The sequence below is a fragment of the Neolamprologus brichardi genome, chromosome 8 (assembly GCF_056152115.1).
Source record: "Neolamprologus brichardi isolate AB-2024 chromosome 8, ASM5615211v1, whole genome shotgun sequence".
NCBI lineage: Eukaryota > Metazoa > Chordata > Actinopteri > Cichliformes > Cichlidae > Neolamprologus > Neolamprologus brichardi.
In genome coordinates this window covers 22271343-22289508 of record NC_142111.1, presented here as the reverse complement: position 1 = coordinate 22289508, position 18166 = coordinate 22271343, and the positions used below count along the sequence as shown (strand labels likewise).

The following is an 18166-nucleotide window of genomic DNA, read 5'->3' as shown; positions in this document are numbered from 1 at the left end:
TTATATTCATATTTTGGGAGTAAAAAAATACCCATTGCAGAAATAAAAAGAGAACCACTCCTGGCAGAAGCATTCCCACCTGAGTAATGTTATAATATTTCTTTCAAGTCATCTCCTTCTTTCACCGGTGTGGGTTGTTGCAGGGAACACATCAATAATAACTGCACTTATAGTACTCTAGCAAGTTTCTTTGGATGAATTCAGTTCAATTCAACTTTATGTATACAGCCCCCAAATCACAACAACAGTGACCTCAAGTCGCTTTAGATAATATGGCGAAGACACTACAATAATACAGTGAAACTGAAATATTCAGACGACCCTATGAGCAAGAACTTGGCAACATTAGGGAGGAAAAACTCATTTTTAACAGGAAGAAACCTCTGACAGAGCCAGACTCAAGTTTAAGTCACATTAAGGTCATTTTAAATCTGTTTAAAGCACTAAATATAGGTTGAAAATACCCAATAAACACAACCACCACTATCTATTTCACACAGTAAAATTCTGTAGCTCTATTTTAGTGTTTTCCAACAAACATGCAGTCACTCACATGGCTTTATCGCTGTGTATTCCCCGGTCTTTTTCTATTTTTCTCACCTCGTCTGTGCCTTTATTCCTCAGTTCAGTTGTGAGTTTTATTCATTCAAATCTTCTTAACACAGACATAATTCTCCTCATAGTTTTCACCTCAACTTTTCGTTTCCACTTTAATCTCACGCTCGTCTTCATTTCTTTGTTTTTTCTCTCACTGTCCCTCGGCGTCTCCCCTCGCTTTCCTTTCTGTTTTGCCCATCTGCTTTCCGTAAGATCCTTTCTTATCTCAGCCAAGGCAAATCCTCAGTCATTAGTGCTCATCTGCAAGTTGGCAGGCATTGTGTGCGCGTGTGTCTCTCACACACTGCTCTCCTGCATGTGTTAGTGCTCAGATTCATCCTGGACAGCCCCGTCTGGGTGTCCCCGTCTGCATCAAGCTCCCCTGTCATGCATAAACACAGACTCTGACCTTATGTTTTGGCTCAGGCTTATCGGAGATACTTACACAGTTTTAAGTGCCTGTCAACAGCTTTGCAGCAGAATGAGATGATATGTCATGTCCAAATCAAGGCGCTGTATTTAAAAAATTCTATCCCGCCGAGGTGGAGAGGGTTTCAAAGCATTTGCGGCCTGCTTATTGCAGAAGGCGGTGGATGGATGGGATGAGAAGATGGGGCCTTATGGGCATACTCACATAGCTGCATAGCTTTGTCCTGTCGCCACTCATGACTTGTTTGAAGGCTACAGTGAGCAGGTGGAAGGTCAGAGTTGGTGTTAAAATTAGGGTTAAACGTATTTTTAACAGCACTTAAAATTAAAGCGCTTTATGTTACGGACGGATCTTGCACCAAGCAGAATTTAAAGCTCAGCACAGTAACCCTGAGCTTTGTTCCTCTAAAGGATAAACTGTTCCATTTCACACAGCATTCCCACACTAACGGGGAGCTGGAGTCACTTAACCCTGAATATCTAAATTTAAATGCTAAGCCAACCAGGATGAGCCCATTCTGCCCTATGAGGACTACTACTTTTAAAACAGCAGCAATCACACTCCTTCTCATACACTGTTCAGCACGCAAATGATGCCTGATGCACTGTCACTTAGACTGCAGTGTTTTCCTGAGAGAAGAGAAGACATTCAGTATGTTGGAACGCTAGTTTCATTGTTACGCTGCATATATCAGGTACAGATCAGATACAGGCACAGAACAAATAAAGAATATGGGGGGGATACATGAGTACCTCGCATATATGTGTGGAAACCAGCTGCAACCCACACGAACAAATTGAAAATATGTAAATAGTTCGATTTCCTCAGGTGGCCGATTGAGGCTGACTACTGTAGCGATCAGTAGCGGTGAACTCTTATGTGAAAATGGCAAATTCTAAAGCAGAAACTGCCTGATGCTAAAAATGGTTTTGTTCTCTATAGCTGACTTAAACCTTTATAAGCACAGGGGAAAGCTAAACTGTTGTGTGGATGCCAATGGACACTTTAAGCATGAGCTCACCACACTCATCTGTATGGTGTTAAAAGTCCCTAGAACCCTTTTGTTCAAATATGGGAACTTTAAGACCATGACAGGCAATAATCTCAACACAATGCAGCCTAAAGTGGAAATTTTAATTCTAATGCATCTTTTTTAATTTAAAAAAAAGTAACAAAGTGCTTGAGAGAGGTGGTCCTTAGGTGTCATTCACACAGGCCTAGACACTGGATAGCAACCTGCTGGCAACCTTCAGTCTCCAGGCAAAAACGTGTATTCTCCATCTGCTTCGCAAGAGGTTGCCGGCAGTTGGTAGGTGAAGTTCAATTCAATTCAATTCAATTTTATTTATATAGCGCCAAATCACAACAAAAGTCGCCTCAAGGCGCTTCATAGATACAGAGGAAAAACCCAACAATCATATGACCCCCTATGAACAAGCACTTTGGCGACAGTGGGAAGGAAAAACTTCCTTTTAACAGGAAGAAACCTCCGGCAGAACCAGGCTCAGGGAGGGGCGGTGATCTGCTGCGACCGGTTGGGGTGAGAGAAGGAAGACAGGATAAAGACATGCTGTGGAAGAGAGACAGAGGTCAATAACAGATATGATTCAATGCAGAGAAGTCTATTGATACATAGTGAGTGAGAAAGGTGACTGGAAAGGAAAAACTCAATGCATCATGGGAATCCCCTGGCAGCCTACGTCTATTGCAGCATAACTAAGGGAGGATTCAGGGTCACCTGGTCCAGCCCTAACTATATGCTTTAGCAAAAAGGAAAGTTTTAAGCCTAATCTTAAAAGTAGAGATAGTGTCTGTCTCCCGAATCCAAACTGGAAGCTGGTTCCACAGAAGAGGGGCCTGAAAACTGAAGGCTCTGCCTCCCATTCTACTTTTATGGTCTCAAGTTGGTCTCAAAGAAGTGTATGGTGCTACCCCGAAAACCTTATTACGATCAATTTGGCCGCTAGCAGACTGCCACAGTGGCTTGTAGCTTGCGACTTGTCTACAAGCACTTGCCAACTCTTTGGTAGCCGTAGTGAAACTGGTAATAGTGTGAAGCGCAGAGAGCATTCACCTTCAGATTAAATGTGTTTGTTTCAGCAGTAAGCCACGATTTCTGGTCTGCTTCCTCTAGCACTTGTTGGGTATTTAACATACTTTCTATGTAAATTACAGGTGACCACTGGTTCTAGCAACCTGAGAAATTCAAAGTATATTTTTAGCGCCTTAGCCTAAGTGCAACGAGTTTCAGCCAGTGACAGCAGCAGCTTACAGAATCCAACCAGTTGAGGGAATCACATTTTTTCCCTACTGACCAGGGGTTCCCATTGGGTTGCTGACTGCTCTCTAAGTCTGTGTGGCTGAGGCTTTACAGACTATAAAGGATAATAAGAAAACATCTGCTATCATTACACTTAATCTAATTTTTAGACCAAGAAGTGACACATGAGTCACTCTGTTTCCATTTTTAGTTTTGTGCGCTTTGTTTGTTTGTCTCGTGGCATCACCCACAGCACATTGTGGCAGTGTTGACTGCTTGTGAAGGAAACCGTTTCAGAGATAATGCGGGGCCTGATGTTTCAGATTTTTCATTGTTGCTAAGGCCAACGAACATATCTAGCCCATTGAATCATTTGGCCCTATGGAGGGGAACACACTGCTCTGACTTGTAACACAGTGTTCTCTCTCACACGCTTTGGTCTGGCATCTGGAAACGGCGTTGACGAGAGAAGATTCGGTTCAGCTGTGTGCGGCAGCTGTGCCTGCGTGGGTCTCTACATCGGTCCAAAGGTCATAGCATTCCTAATTGTCTGATAGCGTTTCTATTAAAAGTAATAGTTCACAGTTCAACGCAGTCTGCAGAAAATGCACGAGAAGCTTTGTTTGTGCACACCTTTTTCACGTATCCATCAAACGAGCTGCGGACGAAGTGTAACGTCTCGTCGACGTCAACAACCCCGTCTCAAAGAAAGGAATGTCAGCACACTGGTGGTCTGCAGCTTTCCAATGCAGTAGGATAAGATTGATTCCATGTGTATTCAAAAGGCTTTTCCCTCAATATTCACATAGTTCTCAAAGATAGAACTACAATACACGTGATCGTACAAATTAGTGAAGCATGAATGCAAAATTATTCACTCATATTTACTAACAGGCGGGATGGCGAGCTATCCTTCTTCCTTCTACTTCCCGGCTACTAATGGCCAAAATGCACTGCTTGCTCCAAGTTTTCTATTCAGTTCGTTAGGCGGGAGAAGTGAAGCATAAATCGTCACGGCGGCACTTCATCTCACACAAACCTCCTTTTTTCCCCGATTGGTCCTGAACTTCTGACCTTTAAGCTGTTGCTCTCAAAAACATTAAAAGGCCTTGAAAAGCTCTCTCCAGCTACTTAGTTGTGCTACAACCAGGCAATGAGAAACAGACATATGTGATTCATGCATGGTGGGCATATGGTTTTGGTTGAACAGAGATATCCAGAGTAACAGCAGTTTTTTAACCTGTACTCATGAGGTGCTCTTACGATCATGCCATGCAGTTCATTTTACTCTACTGTGTATTTAAAGCACTGATATGCAAATGATATGTGACCAGTGTTGGGGAGTAACGGAATACATGTACCGCCGTTACGTATTTAAAATACAAAATATGAGTAACTGTATTCCGTTACAGTTACCGTTTAAAAAGGTGGTATTTAGAATACAGTTACTTTGTTGAAATAAATGGATTACACGGCGGTACTTCCCTGTTTCATATTGTGGCGGGTCAGGACTGTTTGGGTTTTGTTTGACAGCTACGTTCTGTTGTTCCAGGTGGCAGCGTTACGGTTGCCATGGTTACAGGGTGACGCTCTCTCTCTCTGCGTGTTTCCTGGGTGAGAGAGGCCTTTTTGTTGTTGTTGTGCTAAGCTAATAGGCAGAATGCTACAGGTATAGCTCTAAAGAATGTAGCATCATAGGCAGTGTAGTCCGTGCTGCAGGGAGAATGGACTGCCATACACGTTATGTGTCTGTGAGCGAGGAGGGAGAAAAAGGAAAAGTACGAGCTGTCATCGAGCAAAAACGGGAGCTGGAAGCATGTAAATATAATAATAACCACTGCAGCCAAGAAGAGAGCCTGACGAGCCCAGTTGTAAGTAAGCTATTAAGACTCGACTGTACACCGTGTTCGTGTTTTCCTCCAAAAACAATAAGTTCCGTTGGAGCAGCCTTTCAACGCCTCTCTCTGTCTCTCGCAAGCAAAGTTGACCCAGACAACAAAGTAAAGCTAGTTTTCAGCTACGAGCCCGACACAGAACCCACTGTATTAGCCAGAGGTCCCTTTACTACGGTTCGGAGCCGCGGACCTTCAGTAACAGTAATAAATCACAGCAATAGTACATTCATGTAGTTGTAAACAGTATGATAATATATTAAGTAATCCAAAGTATTCAGAATACGTTACTGTCATTGAGTAACGTAACGGAATACGTTACAGAATACATTTTGTGGCATGTATTCTGTAATCTGTAATGGAATACATTTTAAAAGTAACCTTCCCAACACTGTATGTGACCTTGTATATCTAAAATTCTTGCACCTTGCAAAGTCGCTTCTGAGTGATTGGCACTGATAACAATTCAGCATGTTGTGGCAGTTTCACTATCAATGTTCCGTCACATTTCTGCGATTGGTGATAATATATTCATTAGTAATCCATTTTAACCACACACATGTTCTCTGTTTCACAACAGTGAACCCAATTTATCTTCTCCAGCTCTGCAGGCGCAAACTTTTTGCAGAGTTAATGCATCTGATAAAATAAAAGGTCAGGATGACACTGCGGCAAAAAGTTTTTACTGTTTTCTCCTCGTAATGAGCAAATTCCCTGAGTGTAATGCTGCTTATCTTCAAGTCTAAATATCTTTTGGCTTCCTTTGGGACACATTCTGGGCATTTTCCTTTTCAATGTGCAGTTCAAGGAGAGCTTAACACTTATTAAAAAGCCTGCTTTGGCTCCCTGACTAACTAGTCTGTACAGCAGCAAACAAACACATAATCCCTTGCCATCTCTGCGGGTACAGCCGAGTGCTTTTCCTCAGTGTCACCCAGATGGCTATGCAGTAAATAAACAATAACAGTTGCAAGAAAATCACACGAGTCCATTAGAAAGCACATATGAGCATTACATAGGCCAGAGAAGAGGAAACTATTTACAAATACTAATTAATACCCATACATTCATTGTGCATGAACGGCTCTATGGCAATTCACCAGCTGCAGTCATGTGAAAAAGAACGTTTTCACAGGCTGTGAAAGTTTTAGAACATCCCGATAACTTGAAGTTAGCATTTTCTGTGTGACTTTTTCAGTCTCATGTGGAGGAATTTTGGCCCAATCTTCTTTACAATGTTGCTTTAGTTCATTGAGGTTTGCAGGCATTTGTTTATGCAGAGCTCTGTTGCAGCATTACAGTCGGTTTAAACACGTGAGTCTTTCCTTTTTCTGTCATTCTGTTTTGGATTTGCTGCTGCGCTTGTGATCATTGTCATATAGCATGACTTAGTTTGGGTCAAACTCTACCTGCCTTCACTCTTGTATACCTCTTTTTGGTATACAAGAGTAATCTGCGGTCGACTCAGTTACTGAAAGTCTTGTGGTTGCAAAAGAGGCCTCCTCCACCACTCTGACAGTTGGTTTGAGGGGTTTGTGCTGGTATGCTGTATTTGGTTTTCACCAATTGCGACGCTGTGCATAATGACCAGACATCAACGTTTTGGTCTCATAGAAGTCTTGTGTTTTATTCACATGCAGCTCTGTATCCTTTTTACAGAGAGGAGGCTTTCTCCTGGAACGTCCTCTAAGACTTTTTTTTAATTGTCCTGTCATCAGCTTTAACATTTAGCATCCTTGTTGTTTATCCATCCATCCATCCATTCGCTTCCGCTTATCCTTTTCAGGGTCGCGGGGGGCGCTGGAGCCTATTCCAGCTGTCATAGGGCGAGAGGCGGGGTACACCCTGGACAGGTCGCCAGTCTGTCGCAGGGCCAACACACAGGGACAGACAACCATTCACACTCACATTCAATCGCACATTCACACCTAATGGCAATTTGGATTATCCAATTAACCTATCCCCACAAGCTGCATGTCTTTGGACGGTGGGAGGAAGCCGGAGTACCCGGAGGGAACCCACGCAAACACGGGGAGAACATGCAAACTCCACACAGAAAGACCCCGGCCTGATGTTGGAATTGAACTCAGGACCTTCTTGCTGTGCGGCAACAGTGCTAACCACCGTGCCACCGTGCTGCCTTGTTGTTTATTTGTTGTTTATTTTCAGATTGTTTTGGGGGGTTTTTTGCAATTTCTTTGAGCATTGCACACCACACATCTGACCTTGGGATGAACAGCCACTGGGAAGACTGTAGCATTGTGTTAACACACAATTGACTGATCCAGAACAGTTAGGCAGTTGTGGACTCTGTAAGGAATGATTTAAATACACTACTCACACATGTAGCTAGGTTAAAACTTGGAAAAATAGTCCTGCAAACTAGATACACGAAACAAATGCTATTGAGCGGATTCTTAAAAATTGTGAACTGTATCACTGCCAGAGCAGAACAATGCTGCATGAACTTTATTCAAAGAACTGAAGGCTGCATTTGCATTTTATTGATTAGGCAAGCTTTACTGACTGAATCGCTTTTAATTCAAAGATACTGGATGCCGCCCCTCCAAAATACGCACTTGGCAAACTATCAAGTCTACTTTGTCATGTTTAATTTAAAAGGTCGGTAAGTCTGAATGAGAAATTAAAGTGTTTTAAAGTGTTCTTGTGTAAATAAAGTTGTACCCATGAAGTCGGGTAGTGACGATGGGATCTGTGGAGCGTTGCCTTTACAGATGCATTGGTTCAAAGAAGAGAAGACCATCCCAACTCTGTCTGCTGCTGCTGCCATCATGTGGGCTGGTTTCTGCACAGGCTGCAAATATTGCACAGTAGATTTGTATTTTTTAGCAGATCTGAAGCCTGCTTGCTTTCTTTAAGTGCTTCTCTTTTGTCCCCATTAAGAGTAAGGGACCCCAGCTGATGTTAGCAAGTGACCAAGCACATAAGATCATTGAGAAAAGGAGCTGAGGGACGTTTTCCCAGTGTCTTCGGCCAGGTGGCTATCGAAAAGAACATCTTCTTTTTACACTGTCTGTGCACTCACCTTTTTACCTATACTAGTATTAGCAAGTGAAGTGTAGTAATCTGCAACAATTGTATTTTTGTGCCTGTGCAAACTTCACTGCGGATTACATAACATGTTTTGCCAGAGGACCAGTGAGAGTCGGCGTCTGCGATTTGAGCTCTTTTCTTTCCAAGTTTTTTTGTTTTTTTGCTGCCTCTCTTTCTGCTTGAGAATTTGAGTAGAGGAGTTTGCGTCAGCAAAGCTTGGAGCAGCACTTGTGTGCGATTTCATGACTCACGTTGCCACACAGCATGATGAACAGTTTATACAGAAAATGCAGGCTGAAATCCATCAGAAGCAAAATCCCAAAGGATGATCAGATGGATGGGATCAATGGCAGCATGAGCTGAGCGACATTTTTCCTAATGAATATTTGTAATCAAGTCCGCGGATGATGGTGGAAAATTTGAGTGAAATACAAACTTTGCTTATGCCGTACAAATTCATCACACAGTACAGTGACATGATGGGATCATTTCCAAATCACATTAAGTCCCCCGGTAATACTAATCCTGGATGGATTGAGCTAAAGACTATATTACATTGTCATCTGTGTCAGTTGTGAATCGTGACACAGAGCTAAACCCGAGAGATCTGCCCGTCTCTCTCCCGACAGCTGTTTTCCCAATACTGCCATGAAAAATGGCCGCTGACCTCCACCAACAAAAGCAATGTTTTGTTTTGGCTCTTGCACGACAAGAGTTGCAGTCCATCAAAGTTATTATAACAACTACTTGAAATTTTCCATAATTGCCCGGCTTTCAGCCTCACAGCAGAGGACTGGCTGTGTTTGCACTGACTTACGCAATCCTTCTTCCTCTGCATCATGATTGATGACTCTTTGTTCGAGGTGATTATTCCTCTACTTTTATCTCATCCCATTTATAGCCGGAGCAAAGTCTGAATAAATGACTCTGTCCCTGACACATGCTTTATTTACTGGAGCGGGAAACAATATTTTCATAGTCATAACATCAATTCAAACAACTCTGTAAACATATATATTAGTGATCGGCGGTCTCCCTTTAAGTAAGTGTAATCTGTTTGATTACATGTCCCCGTCCTTTCTCCAAGGACACTCCACTGTCCTCTGAAAAACTGTTCGTTGATTTGCAGCACTTTGTGGAAGACAAACCATTTAGAAAAATGTTGTATTCTGAAAAACCTTAAAGAAATCCCATAAAAAGGCCATAATATTTACTGCTTTGTCTGAGGTGCTCAACTACAACAACACACCGTACGAACTGGAAAGGCAAGCAGCTGTGACTGGGAGTTGGCTCGAATCACTTTGCTATTTAAAAAAGGCTATGCGTAGTACACATAGAAAAATGTAGCCACAGATATAAAAGTGCAAAAATGTCTGTCTTAGACTGCAGAGGCAAACATGGAGACAAACAGGAGGGATGCTTTCTCTAAGTAAAGAAGTGGATCACAGACTAGGACAGCTGACTGTGAGCGCATGATATCCTCAGCACATTTCCACTCCATTTATTTTGTAATTTTGTGCAGGATCATGCTTTAAACTATCTGCACAAGCTGATGAATGACATCACTTTAATGTCAAAGAGACATGAGGGGTGTGTTCCAAAGTCTCTCCTGCACAGGCCTCCTCAGTGTCCTCTTAAGTCAGGGGTGTCCAACTCCAGGCCTCGAGGGCCGGTGTCCTGCAGGTTTTAGATGCATCCTTGATCCATCACAGCTGATTCAAATGGCTAAATTACCTCCTCAAGATGTCTTGAAGTTCTCCAGAGGCCTGGTAATGAACTAATCATTTGATTCAGATGTTCTGACCCAGGGTGATATCTAAAACCTGCAGGACGCCAGCCCTTGGGGCCTGGAGTTGGACACCCCTGTCTTAAGTCATACTGGTTTCCACGATTGGTACAGAAGCACTGAACGACTGTCCACTGAATACTTAGGATAGTATAGGCTTTGGACAACACTGAGCATGGTTGTTTTTGATGTTTTTATGGAATTGTTGACTATAAGCACTTGAAACAATGCAACTGACCCACAGTTCAGTCAGTTCAGTCTTTTGACTGCATTTAAAAGATGTAGGTAGCAATCGTGACATTGTGCATTGTTTAGTAAGCCCTACTTTATCCTTGTTTCTGACTCATAATTTACAAAATCAGCATTTTGTTGCACATAAGTGTTAAACCAGCGACTGAACCCATAAATATTCATCAAAGTGTTTACTGAGGTCAAAGATCGAGGGACCCTCAGGGCTGGTTTGCAGTTGCTTGGGCATTAGAAGCCTGGGCTTCACTTTGCAGAGCTGTAAACTAGGTTCATCATATATGGATGAAACAGTTTTTATTCTTTTCTGCTTTCTAATATCTACTTTAACTTTTCCTCTGTGCACTAATCAACCGCCCACATTTATTTCCCCATTTAGCCAGAGAAAATCGGCCAGTCTCCAGTCGCTCCAACATCAGACGGAGACAAGGTGGACCTGGAGGCCTTCAGCGAGTTCACCAAGATCATCACTCCCGCCATCACCCGTGTCGTTGACTTTGCCAAAAAACTGCCCATGTTCTCTGAGGTGAGTGGCGGTTAATTTGACCTGAAGAGCACAGGGGAGGCCTGAATTAACACAAAAATTGGCAAAACTGTTCATTTGCCACAGCTAAACCAAGACTGCTTCAGTTTACCAGAAAAGTCCAGCACACAAGGAAAGTGCTGATCATTTACATATTTCCTCAAGCAATCGCAGTGTTTGCAAAATAAACCGGCCTTTGTTTCTGACAATTAGTGAAGCATTCCTGCTCCTGTTTGGCCTGCCTCACTTAGCAGCACGTAATCATGTTTCCCTTCTGCGCTGCTTGTAATGAGACCTCGGGTGATTGGATAATTATCAGGGTGTATCAGAGCTGTTGTCTAGCGGGACAGCTGTAGTGACAGAGCAGTACGACTGTGAGTCTGCAGCGTGATGAATTACAGAAGAGGAAAAAGTCTTTACTGTGATCTATTAGAGTTTATGAAAACGTCACTTTTTTATTTTTTAATCAGCATATTTTAATGCATTGTATAATTATTATACAAGAATCGCTATCATGATGGATACTACTAATCAAGTCAGCGTCTGAGCATGAATAAACTCCTCATAGTGCTCCCAGAGCTGGAGGTTTAGCTATAACAAATTTAAAGTTTGAATATTCCAGACACAAGCACATGATCAGCAATGTTTATTTTCTTCTTCTTCTCACATTGTAACATATTTTATTATAAAAGAAGTCATTTTAATCTGATTAAAGAGGCAGAGGGAGGGAACTTGTTTGGCGTACAAGCGATCTGTTCGTGGCTCTGCAATAAATTACTAATAAGAATCCGCAGAAACAAAACCAGCATTCAATTAGCCAGTAAAAATTAATCTGTTGCTTTTTGACAAATTGACGCAGTACTAACTGCATTATTAGGCATTTACTTTAAGCCTGCCCCCTAGTTAGAAATTTACAAGACAAATCAAGCCAGTGAATGTCAATTAATCTGCTCTGCAGTCAAGAGCAACGAGGAGAGAAACCAGCTTACATCAAGGTACGATTAATTCAGCACATCAGAGGCTGCAGATTTAATTGAACAGGTTTTAACCCAGAGTTTCTAATATCCATGTAAATCAGGGTGTATTAGTCATAATCTGTGTTCATCAGTGGGGGGGTGGAGTACGCCTATTTTCAGCCCATCTTCATATTTCTCCTCCTCCCATCTCTTCCTCTTTAGCACATCTCTCTGCCTTCCTTGCGCTCATTTATTATTTAGTATCCTCTTTACCTAAATTCTCTCTGCCATTATTTGCTCTGCTGCTTTATTGACACTTGGATAATGGCGAAGATGTGGGAAGGTAGCAACGCAGCTGAGTCATATCTAATGTGTGAGCACTAAGGCAATCAACTGAAGGACAGATAGTTCTCATTTTTCTATGAAACTTACTGAATTGAATAAAAAATTGGTGTCAAAGATTCAGTTTGTGGATGGCAGGTTTACAGGGCTGTGAAACCATGGATGTATACAGATGCCAGTGTTTGAAATAATGCTGCAGAAGACACTGGCATTTTTTTGTTAGCTTGCTTCATTTTTGTAGTTATTTATTACTACGACCCATTGATATCGGCCATAAAATGAGATTGCTGATACAAGCAGCTTAATTGAGTTTCCACTGAAGGGTGTCTGGGATCCAGATTGGCTGAAGAGCTCAGTAATTTAGGGTTGGACTCAGATTAGAGCCACTATTCCTCCACATACATACAGGGTGGGCCATTTATATGGATACACCGTAATAACATGGGAATGGTTGGTGATATTAAAGTCCTGTTTGTGCCACATTAGTATACATGAGGGGGCAAACTCCTCAAGATGGGTGGTGACCATGGTGGCCAATTAGAAGTCGGCCATCTTGGATACAACTTTTGTTTTTTCAATAGGGAGAGGGCCATGTGACACATCAAACTTATTGGTAATGTCACAAGAAAACCAATGGTGTGCTCGGTTTCAACGTAACTTTATTCTGTCATGAGTTATTTACAAGTTTCTCTTTGTTCACAGCCATTGACATGTCAAAGAGGTTAACACGTGAGGAGCGGATTGAAATTGTGTTGATATCTGGTGAACGCAGTAACCGGGTCATTGCAGCAGATTTCAATGCAAGACACCCTACAAGACCACCCATCTGCCATGCTACAGTTAGCAAACTGCTTGCTAAGTTTTGTGTCAGCCACTGATGTTTCTTGCTTCATTCTTGCTTCATTCTTGCTATTTTCATTCAGCAAGAGCCCACAGCGTAGCACTCGCCGCATGTCACCAGAGAGTGGCATTAGTCAAACAGCCCTTCGGCGGATATTAGCTACTCACAAATGGCAGCCTTACAAACTCCAGCTACTGCAGCATCTCAACGAGGATGACCCAGATCGGCGCACAGAATTTACAGAATGGGCAAAACTAAAATTGTTGTTGCTTCCAATATTCAAACAAATCCTTGCCCATTCTTTGCAAAACAGCTCCACAACTGCCCTGTGACAGCCTCAGAGGTTGTCTAAGAGAATATTGGAACAAAAATCTGAAATACAGTAAAGTAAATAAAATACAGTAAAAATGGGTTAATAAATTTGGTAAAAACATACAAGGACATCAACTTTCAGATGACATTAAAGTGACTCAGCATAGACAGCATGTAAAGTATAGTGGTATCTTTTATTGAATGATTATTTATTTATTTTAAAAACCTGTTAAATCGTTTTGTTTTTGGGTTTTTTGCACTTAATGTTCACGTTTATTTTTAGCCTTTCGCGTGACCACTTGTCTGTGAAAAGCGCTTCATAGATAAACTTTCCTTACTCACTTGCTTTGTTTTTGAGAATATGACAATATGTTTGCTCGGAGATGAAAACGAACGTGTTTTTCATTCACCAGCTGCCTTGTGAAGACCAGATCATCCTGTTGAAGGGCTGCTGCATGGAGATCATGTCCTTGCGCGCAGCCATGCGCTACGACCCGGAGAGCGAGACGCTGACGCTCAGCGGGGAGATGGCTGTGAAGCGGGAGCAACTGAAGAACGGCGGGCTGGGCGTGGTGTCGGACGCCATCTTTGATTTGGGCAAGAGCCTGGCACAGTTCAACCTCGACGACACGGAAGTGGCGCTCTTGCAAGCCGTGCTTCTCATGAGCTCAGGTTATTGCTAAAACCTTTATTCCACATATTTAAAGCTACATGGCAGTCTCTGGACTTGTTGCACATGTTATTAGTGATATATCAGTTTGAATTTAATGCAATTTAAATGCAAATTTTCAGTCTCCTTTGGCCTTGCAGTTGCAATACAAAGACATCATTACTCGCTACTCTACATATCATACAATGTAGGCTATTTTGAATCAAAATCTAATTATAGTCTGAAGATAAATGTCCACATGCATATTCAGTGTTGGGAGCTCAATTGAAATGTGATGAATAAGTCTTTGCATGTCTCTAGTCTTGGTTTATTTATTGTAGAACATTTATTACGTACTCACGCAAAAGTGCAGTTTTTTCAAATAGTAGGATGCAAAAAAAGAGGGGATGCCCTCGTCTCTCTCAGTGCATCCACCAATTATTTAAAATATGGCAAATATACATAAATAATATATTAATATATATTTGGTGCTGCTGCACAAAAATCATACATGATTCCAAACGTTTTTTACAATTAAATAACTGAAAAGTGGGGTGTGCGTAATTATTCAGCCCCCTGAGTCAATACTTTGTAGAACCACCTTTTGCTGCACTTACAGCTGCCAGTCTTTTAGGGTTTGTCTCTACCAGCTTTGCACATCTAGAGACTGAAATCCTTGCCCATTCTTCTTTGCAAAACAGCTCCACAACTGCCCTGTGACCAGAGATGGGCAGTAACGCGTTACTTGTAACGCGTTACTGTAATCCGATTACTTTTTTCAAGTAACGAGTAAAGTGAGGGATTACCATTGCAAAAACGGTAATTAGATTACTGTTACTTTACTGTAGGAACGCTGCGTTACTGCGTTACTAAAACCGTGATTTTTTTTGCGAGAATGTCTCATGACAGTGACGTAAGCGAGTGCGATGTTCGTGACAACAGCTGTGTGCAGATCAACAATGGATAATATATCGAGTACGGAGAGAGTATGAGCGTGCAGCGTTTAAAGCGTGGAAGTACTGACCTTACTTTGAGTTTGATTCCATAAAAAGTGACAAAAACATTAGTGTCCGTTGTGCGTGGGAAGAAAACTTCTTTTTACAGCAAAAAAACCCCTAAACTTCCGAGCAAGCACCGAGTAGCTACCACGTGATGGGAAATTCACAGAGAAACTCGCGGATTCTTCCACTGACCGCTGCAGCACACCTGCATCAGGGTAAACCTCCGCCTACCTCACTCCTGCTTTACAGGTGAAAATAGAGCAAAAGGACCGCCAGTCTTTGACCTTATTTATTTTCTGCTGTGTTTTACTTGCATCTATTAGAAAGACTGAGTGTAAACACAAAAAATATTTTATTTTATGTGCTGGAATGTGCAGAAAATAGGTTTAAATATTAAACAAATTTCTTCCAGTCAGAGAATGTTGCATATAATTAAATTTTTGCTTGATGCATAAAGTTAAAAGATTAAAACTAATAAAACAAGTTTTAAAAAGAGACTTTTCCATTTGATTACATTTTTATGATGGATTATGCAGAAAAAGTAGAATTGGGCTGAAAGATCTATCGCTTTATCACCTATTCAGGTTGTAAATCGTGTTTTTAAAAAGTAACTAAGTAATTAATTACTTTTGAAAATAAGTAATCAGTAAAGTAACGGAATTACTTTTTTGGGGGAAGTAATCAGTAATTAGTTACTGATTACTTTTTTCAAGTAACTTGACCAACACTGCCTGTGACAGCCTCAGAGGTTGTCTAAGAGAATATTGGAAGCAACAACACCACGAAGTCCTTGAAGACTTCGTGGTGTTGTATGTATGATTTTGACAAATATGTATGATTTTCGTTCCACTTCTCACGTGTTCACCACTTTGTGTTGGTCTTTCACGTGGAATTCCAATAAAATTGATTCATGTATGTGCCTGTAATGTGACAAAATGTGGAAAAGTTCAAGGGGGGCCGAATACACTGTATGTTTCACTTCATATTTTTCCCTGGTCATACATGCCCCGGTGCATCCTTCAGAGTGTGCATGATGGAGAAAAATGTGTGAATGCAGCTTGTAGTTAGTCCTCAGAAGTAGTAAGAGAAAACACTTACACTAAGTAGCAGTCTTTTTATCATTTTAAAGTTGCTCTGGTTTGGGAACACACTGTGAACTATATGAAAAAAAACTGGCACAATGCCACCAACAATACGTAACCACATGTGATGTTAATCTGCAAAGGGATGAAAGCTGCTGGTGCTAGCATCGCTAAAGTATCCACACTTATGCTAGAGTCACACTAGTTAAAACAGTGACTGGAGATTGCAGCGCCACCAAAATTACAGCAACCATGTGCAGTGAATTTGCAGCCTTGTTGTCTTTGAAACAGTTGTTTTTAAGACGAGGATCAACTCTGCAACCACTCGCTGTCAGCTGCCCTCCTCAGAATGACTTTGGTGCGCCCAGACGCCCTTAAAATGGCAGTATAAGAGAGTTCATTGCTATCAGTCTGGGATTAAATGGGGTCAAGCTGGCATTAAAAGCAATCTGCTTGTCATAATACAGCAGCTATGTGTGATAAATCAGCGAAACTGCAAATCTATTGCTTTCTGTATGCACATAAATTCACATTAAACAGAAATTCACGTCATGTGCTTACATTCAGAGTCCAGCCAGATTTTCATAGATTTCAAATATAAATTCCTCCACAAATAGCGAAGTAGTTGCTGCCAAAATTGCATAAGCACTCAGGAACCTTATAATATATATGAATATACCCAGACTGCAACCAGCTGGCAGACAATTAAGCTGAATTCCCTATTTAAAAGAGACGCAATTTTAAAAAAATTGTGCTCATCGGCACAGACTCGTTGGCAGTTTGTATTTGCAAATTCAACTGCAATTATTTGCTAACCTTCACCATTCTGAGTGACTTCAGTCAGCCTGAGTCACATGGGGGTTGTTTGAAGACAGGTTGAATACCACCAGGCACCCTATGCAATCGCATTGTGATTAAAAGTGTTATGTAGGTGTTGCAACCACATAAGTGCGAAAGAGAAAAAACATTAATTGCAGTCACCACATAACCACCAGCCTTTACTAGTCACAAGGATGTTGCCATCCTATTTTTATTCTAGCGTGACTGAGCCAATAAAAGTGAATGTGATCTTGTCAGGTTGCTGTGTTATGTATGCATATTTCAACAGCATATGAAAAAAGATTTGACTATTGAAGCATATTTTAAATGGTTATAAATGGCTAAATACATATACATGTATGTATGTATGTATATATATATATATATATGTGTGTGTGTGTGTGTGTGTGTGTGTGTGTATATATGTATATATGTATGTGTGTATATATATATATATATATATATATATATATATATATATATAATGGGGTGCAACAATACACAAAATTCACGGTTCGGTTCGATACTTTGGTGTCACGGTTCGATATTTTTTCAATATAAAAAAAATGTTCATGCCTTTTTAATTTGTCATTTATTAAAATTATAAATATATATTTTAACTCAAAAGTACAGTTTTTACATTTAATGTTGCTGAAACAAAGTAATAAAAACATTAATCTATCTGATCAAGAAATCACTCATTTTTGGAAAAGAGAGTTTATTACAGAGAAATGTCTCTTTCCAAAATAAAAGCTATACTATACTCTTCTTCTGGGCTATATTCTCAGCAGCATATTAAACATATCAGGTCCCCATAAGGAGAATCATGTGCTAATGGCTGTTTAAATGACTCGGCTAAAGTTTGTAGCATGCGTGCTTGTTGTTTTTGTCTGCTTTCACTTGTCTTTGCACTAGGATGCTGTCGGAGTAAATGTGCAGTCATATTCGTTGTGTTCCCACTAGTGCTGTCAGCGTTAATCTCGTTGAAATGACGTTAACGCCACAACACGGCAAATCTCCGTTAACGAGCTACCGCGGATCGCCCCGTGCGTGGGGCTGGACGGACAACACGTTAACGAGCTAACTGCGCTAACGCACTAGTTCCCACCAATGTAATTGAGCATTGCGTGGTACATCCAACATACTGTTTTACTTTTGTCCATGACGCGCTTACCTTCAGGGTCATACATCCCATGAAAACCAAAATAGTTCCAAACGCCAGATCTGAATGAGGGTGGGGGAGGTTCAATTTGCCATGTTGCAAGGAGAGCTTAACTTCTGTCTTGCTAGCTTGCCCTGCGCTCAGTGAATCTGCGTTCGACTACTCAGCCTAGGCTGCACTGTCGAGCGCAGATCCACTGAGCGCTCAACACAGA

The 18166-nt window shown here is 41.3% G+C and overlaps 1 protein-coding gene across 6 annotated transcripts in view; it reads left to right on the top strand.

Annotated features, from left to right (window-relative positions):
* The window catches only part of thrab (thyroid hormone receptor alpha b), a 258672-nt gene that overhangs the window by 228860 nt on the left and 11646 nt on the right, over nt 1-18166 (top strand). For all 6 annotated transcript variants that reach the window (XM_087844867.1, XM_087844866.1, XM_087844865.1 and 3 more), the window contains 2 exons: nt 10645-10791; nt 13653-13911. In XM_087844867.1, the coding sequence (XP_087700993.1) occupies nt 10645-10791; nt 13653-13911 (406 nt within the window). The remainder of the gene's footprint in view (nt 1-10644; nt 10792-13652; nt 13912-18166) is intronic.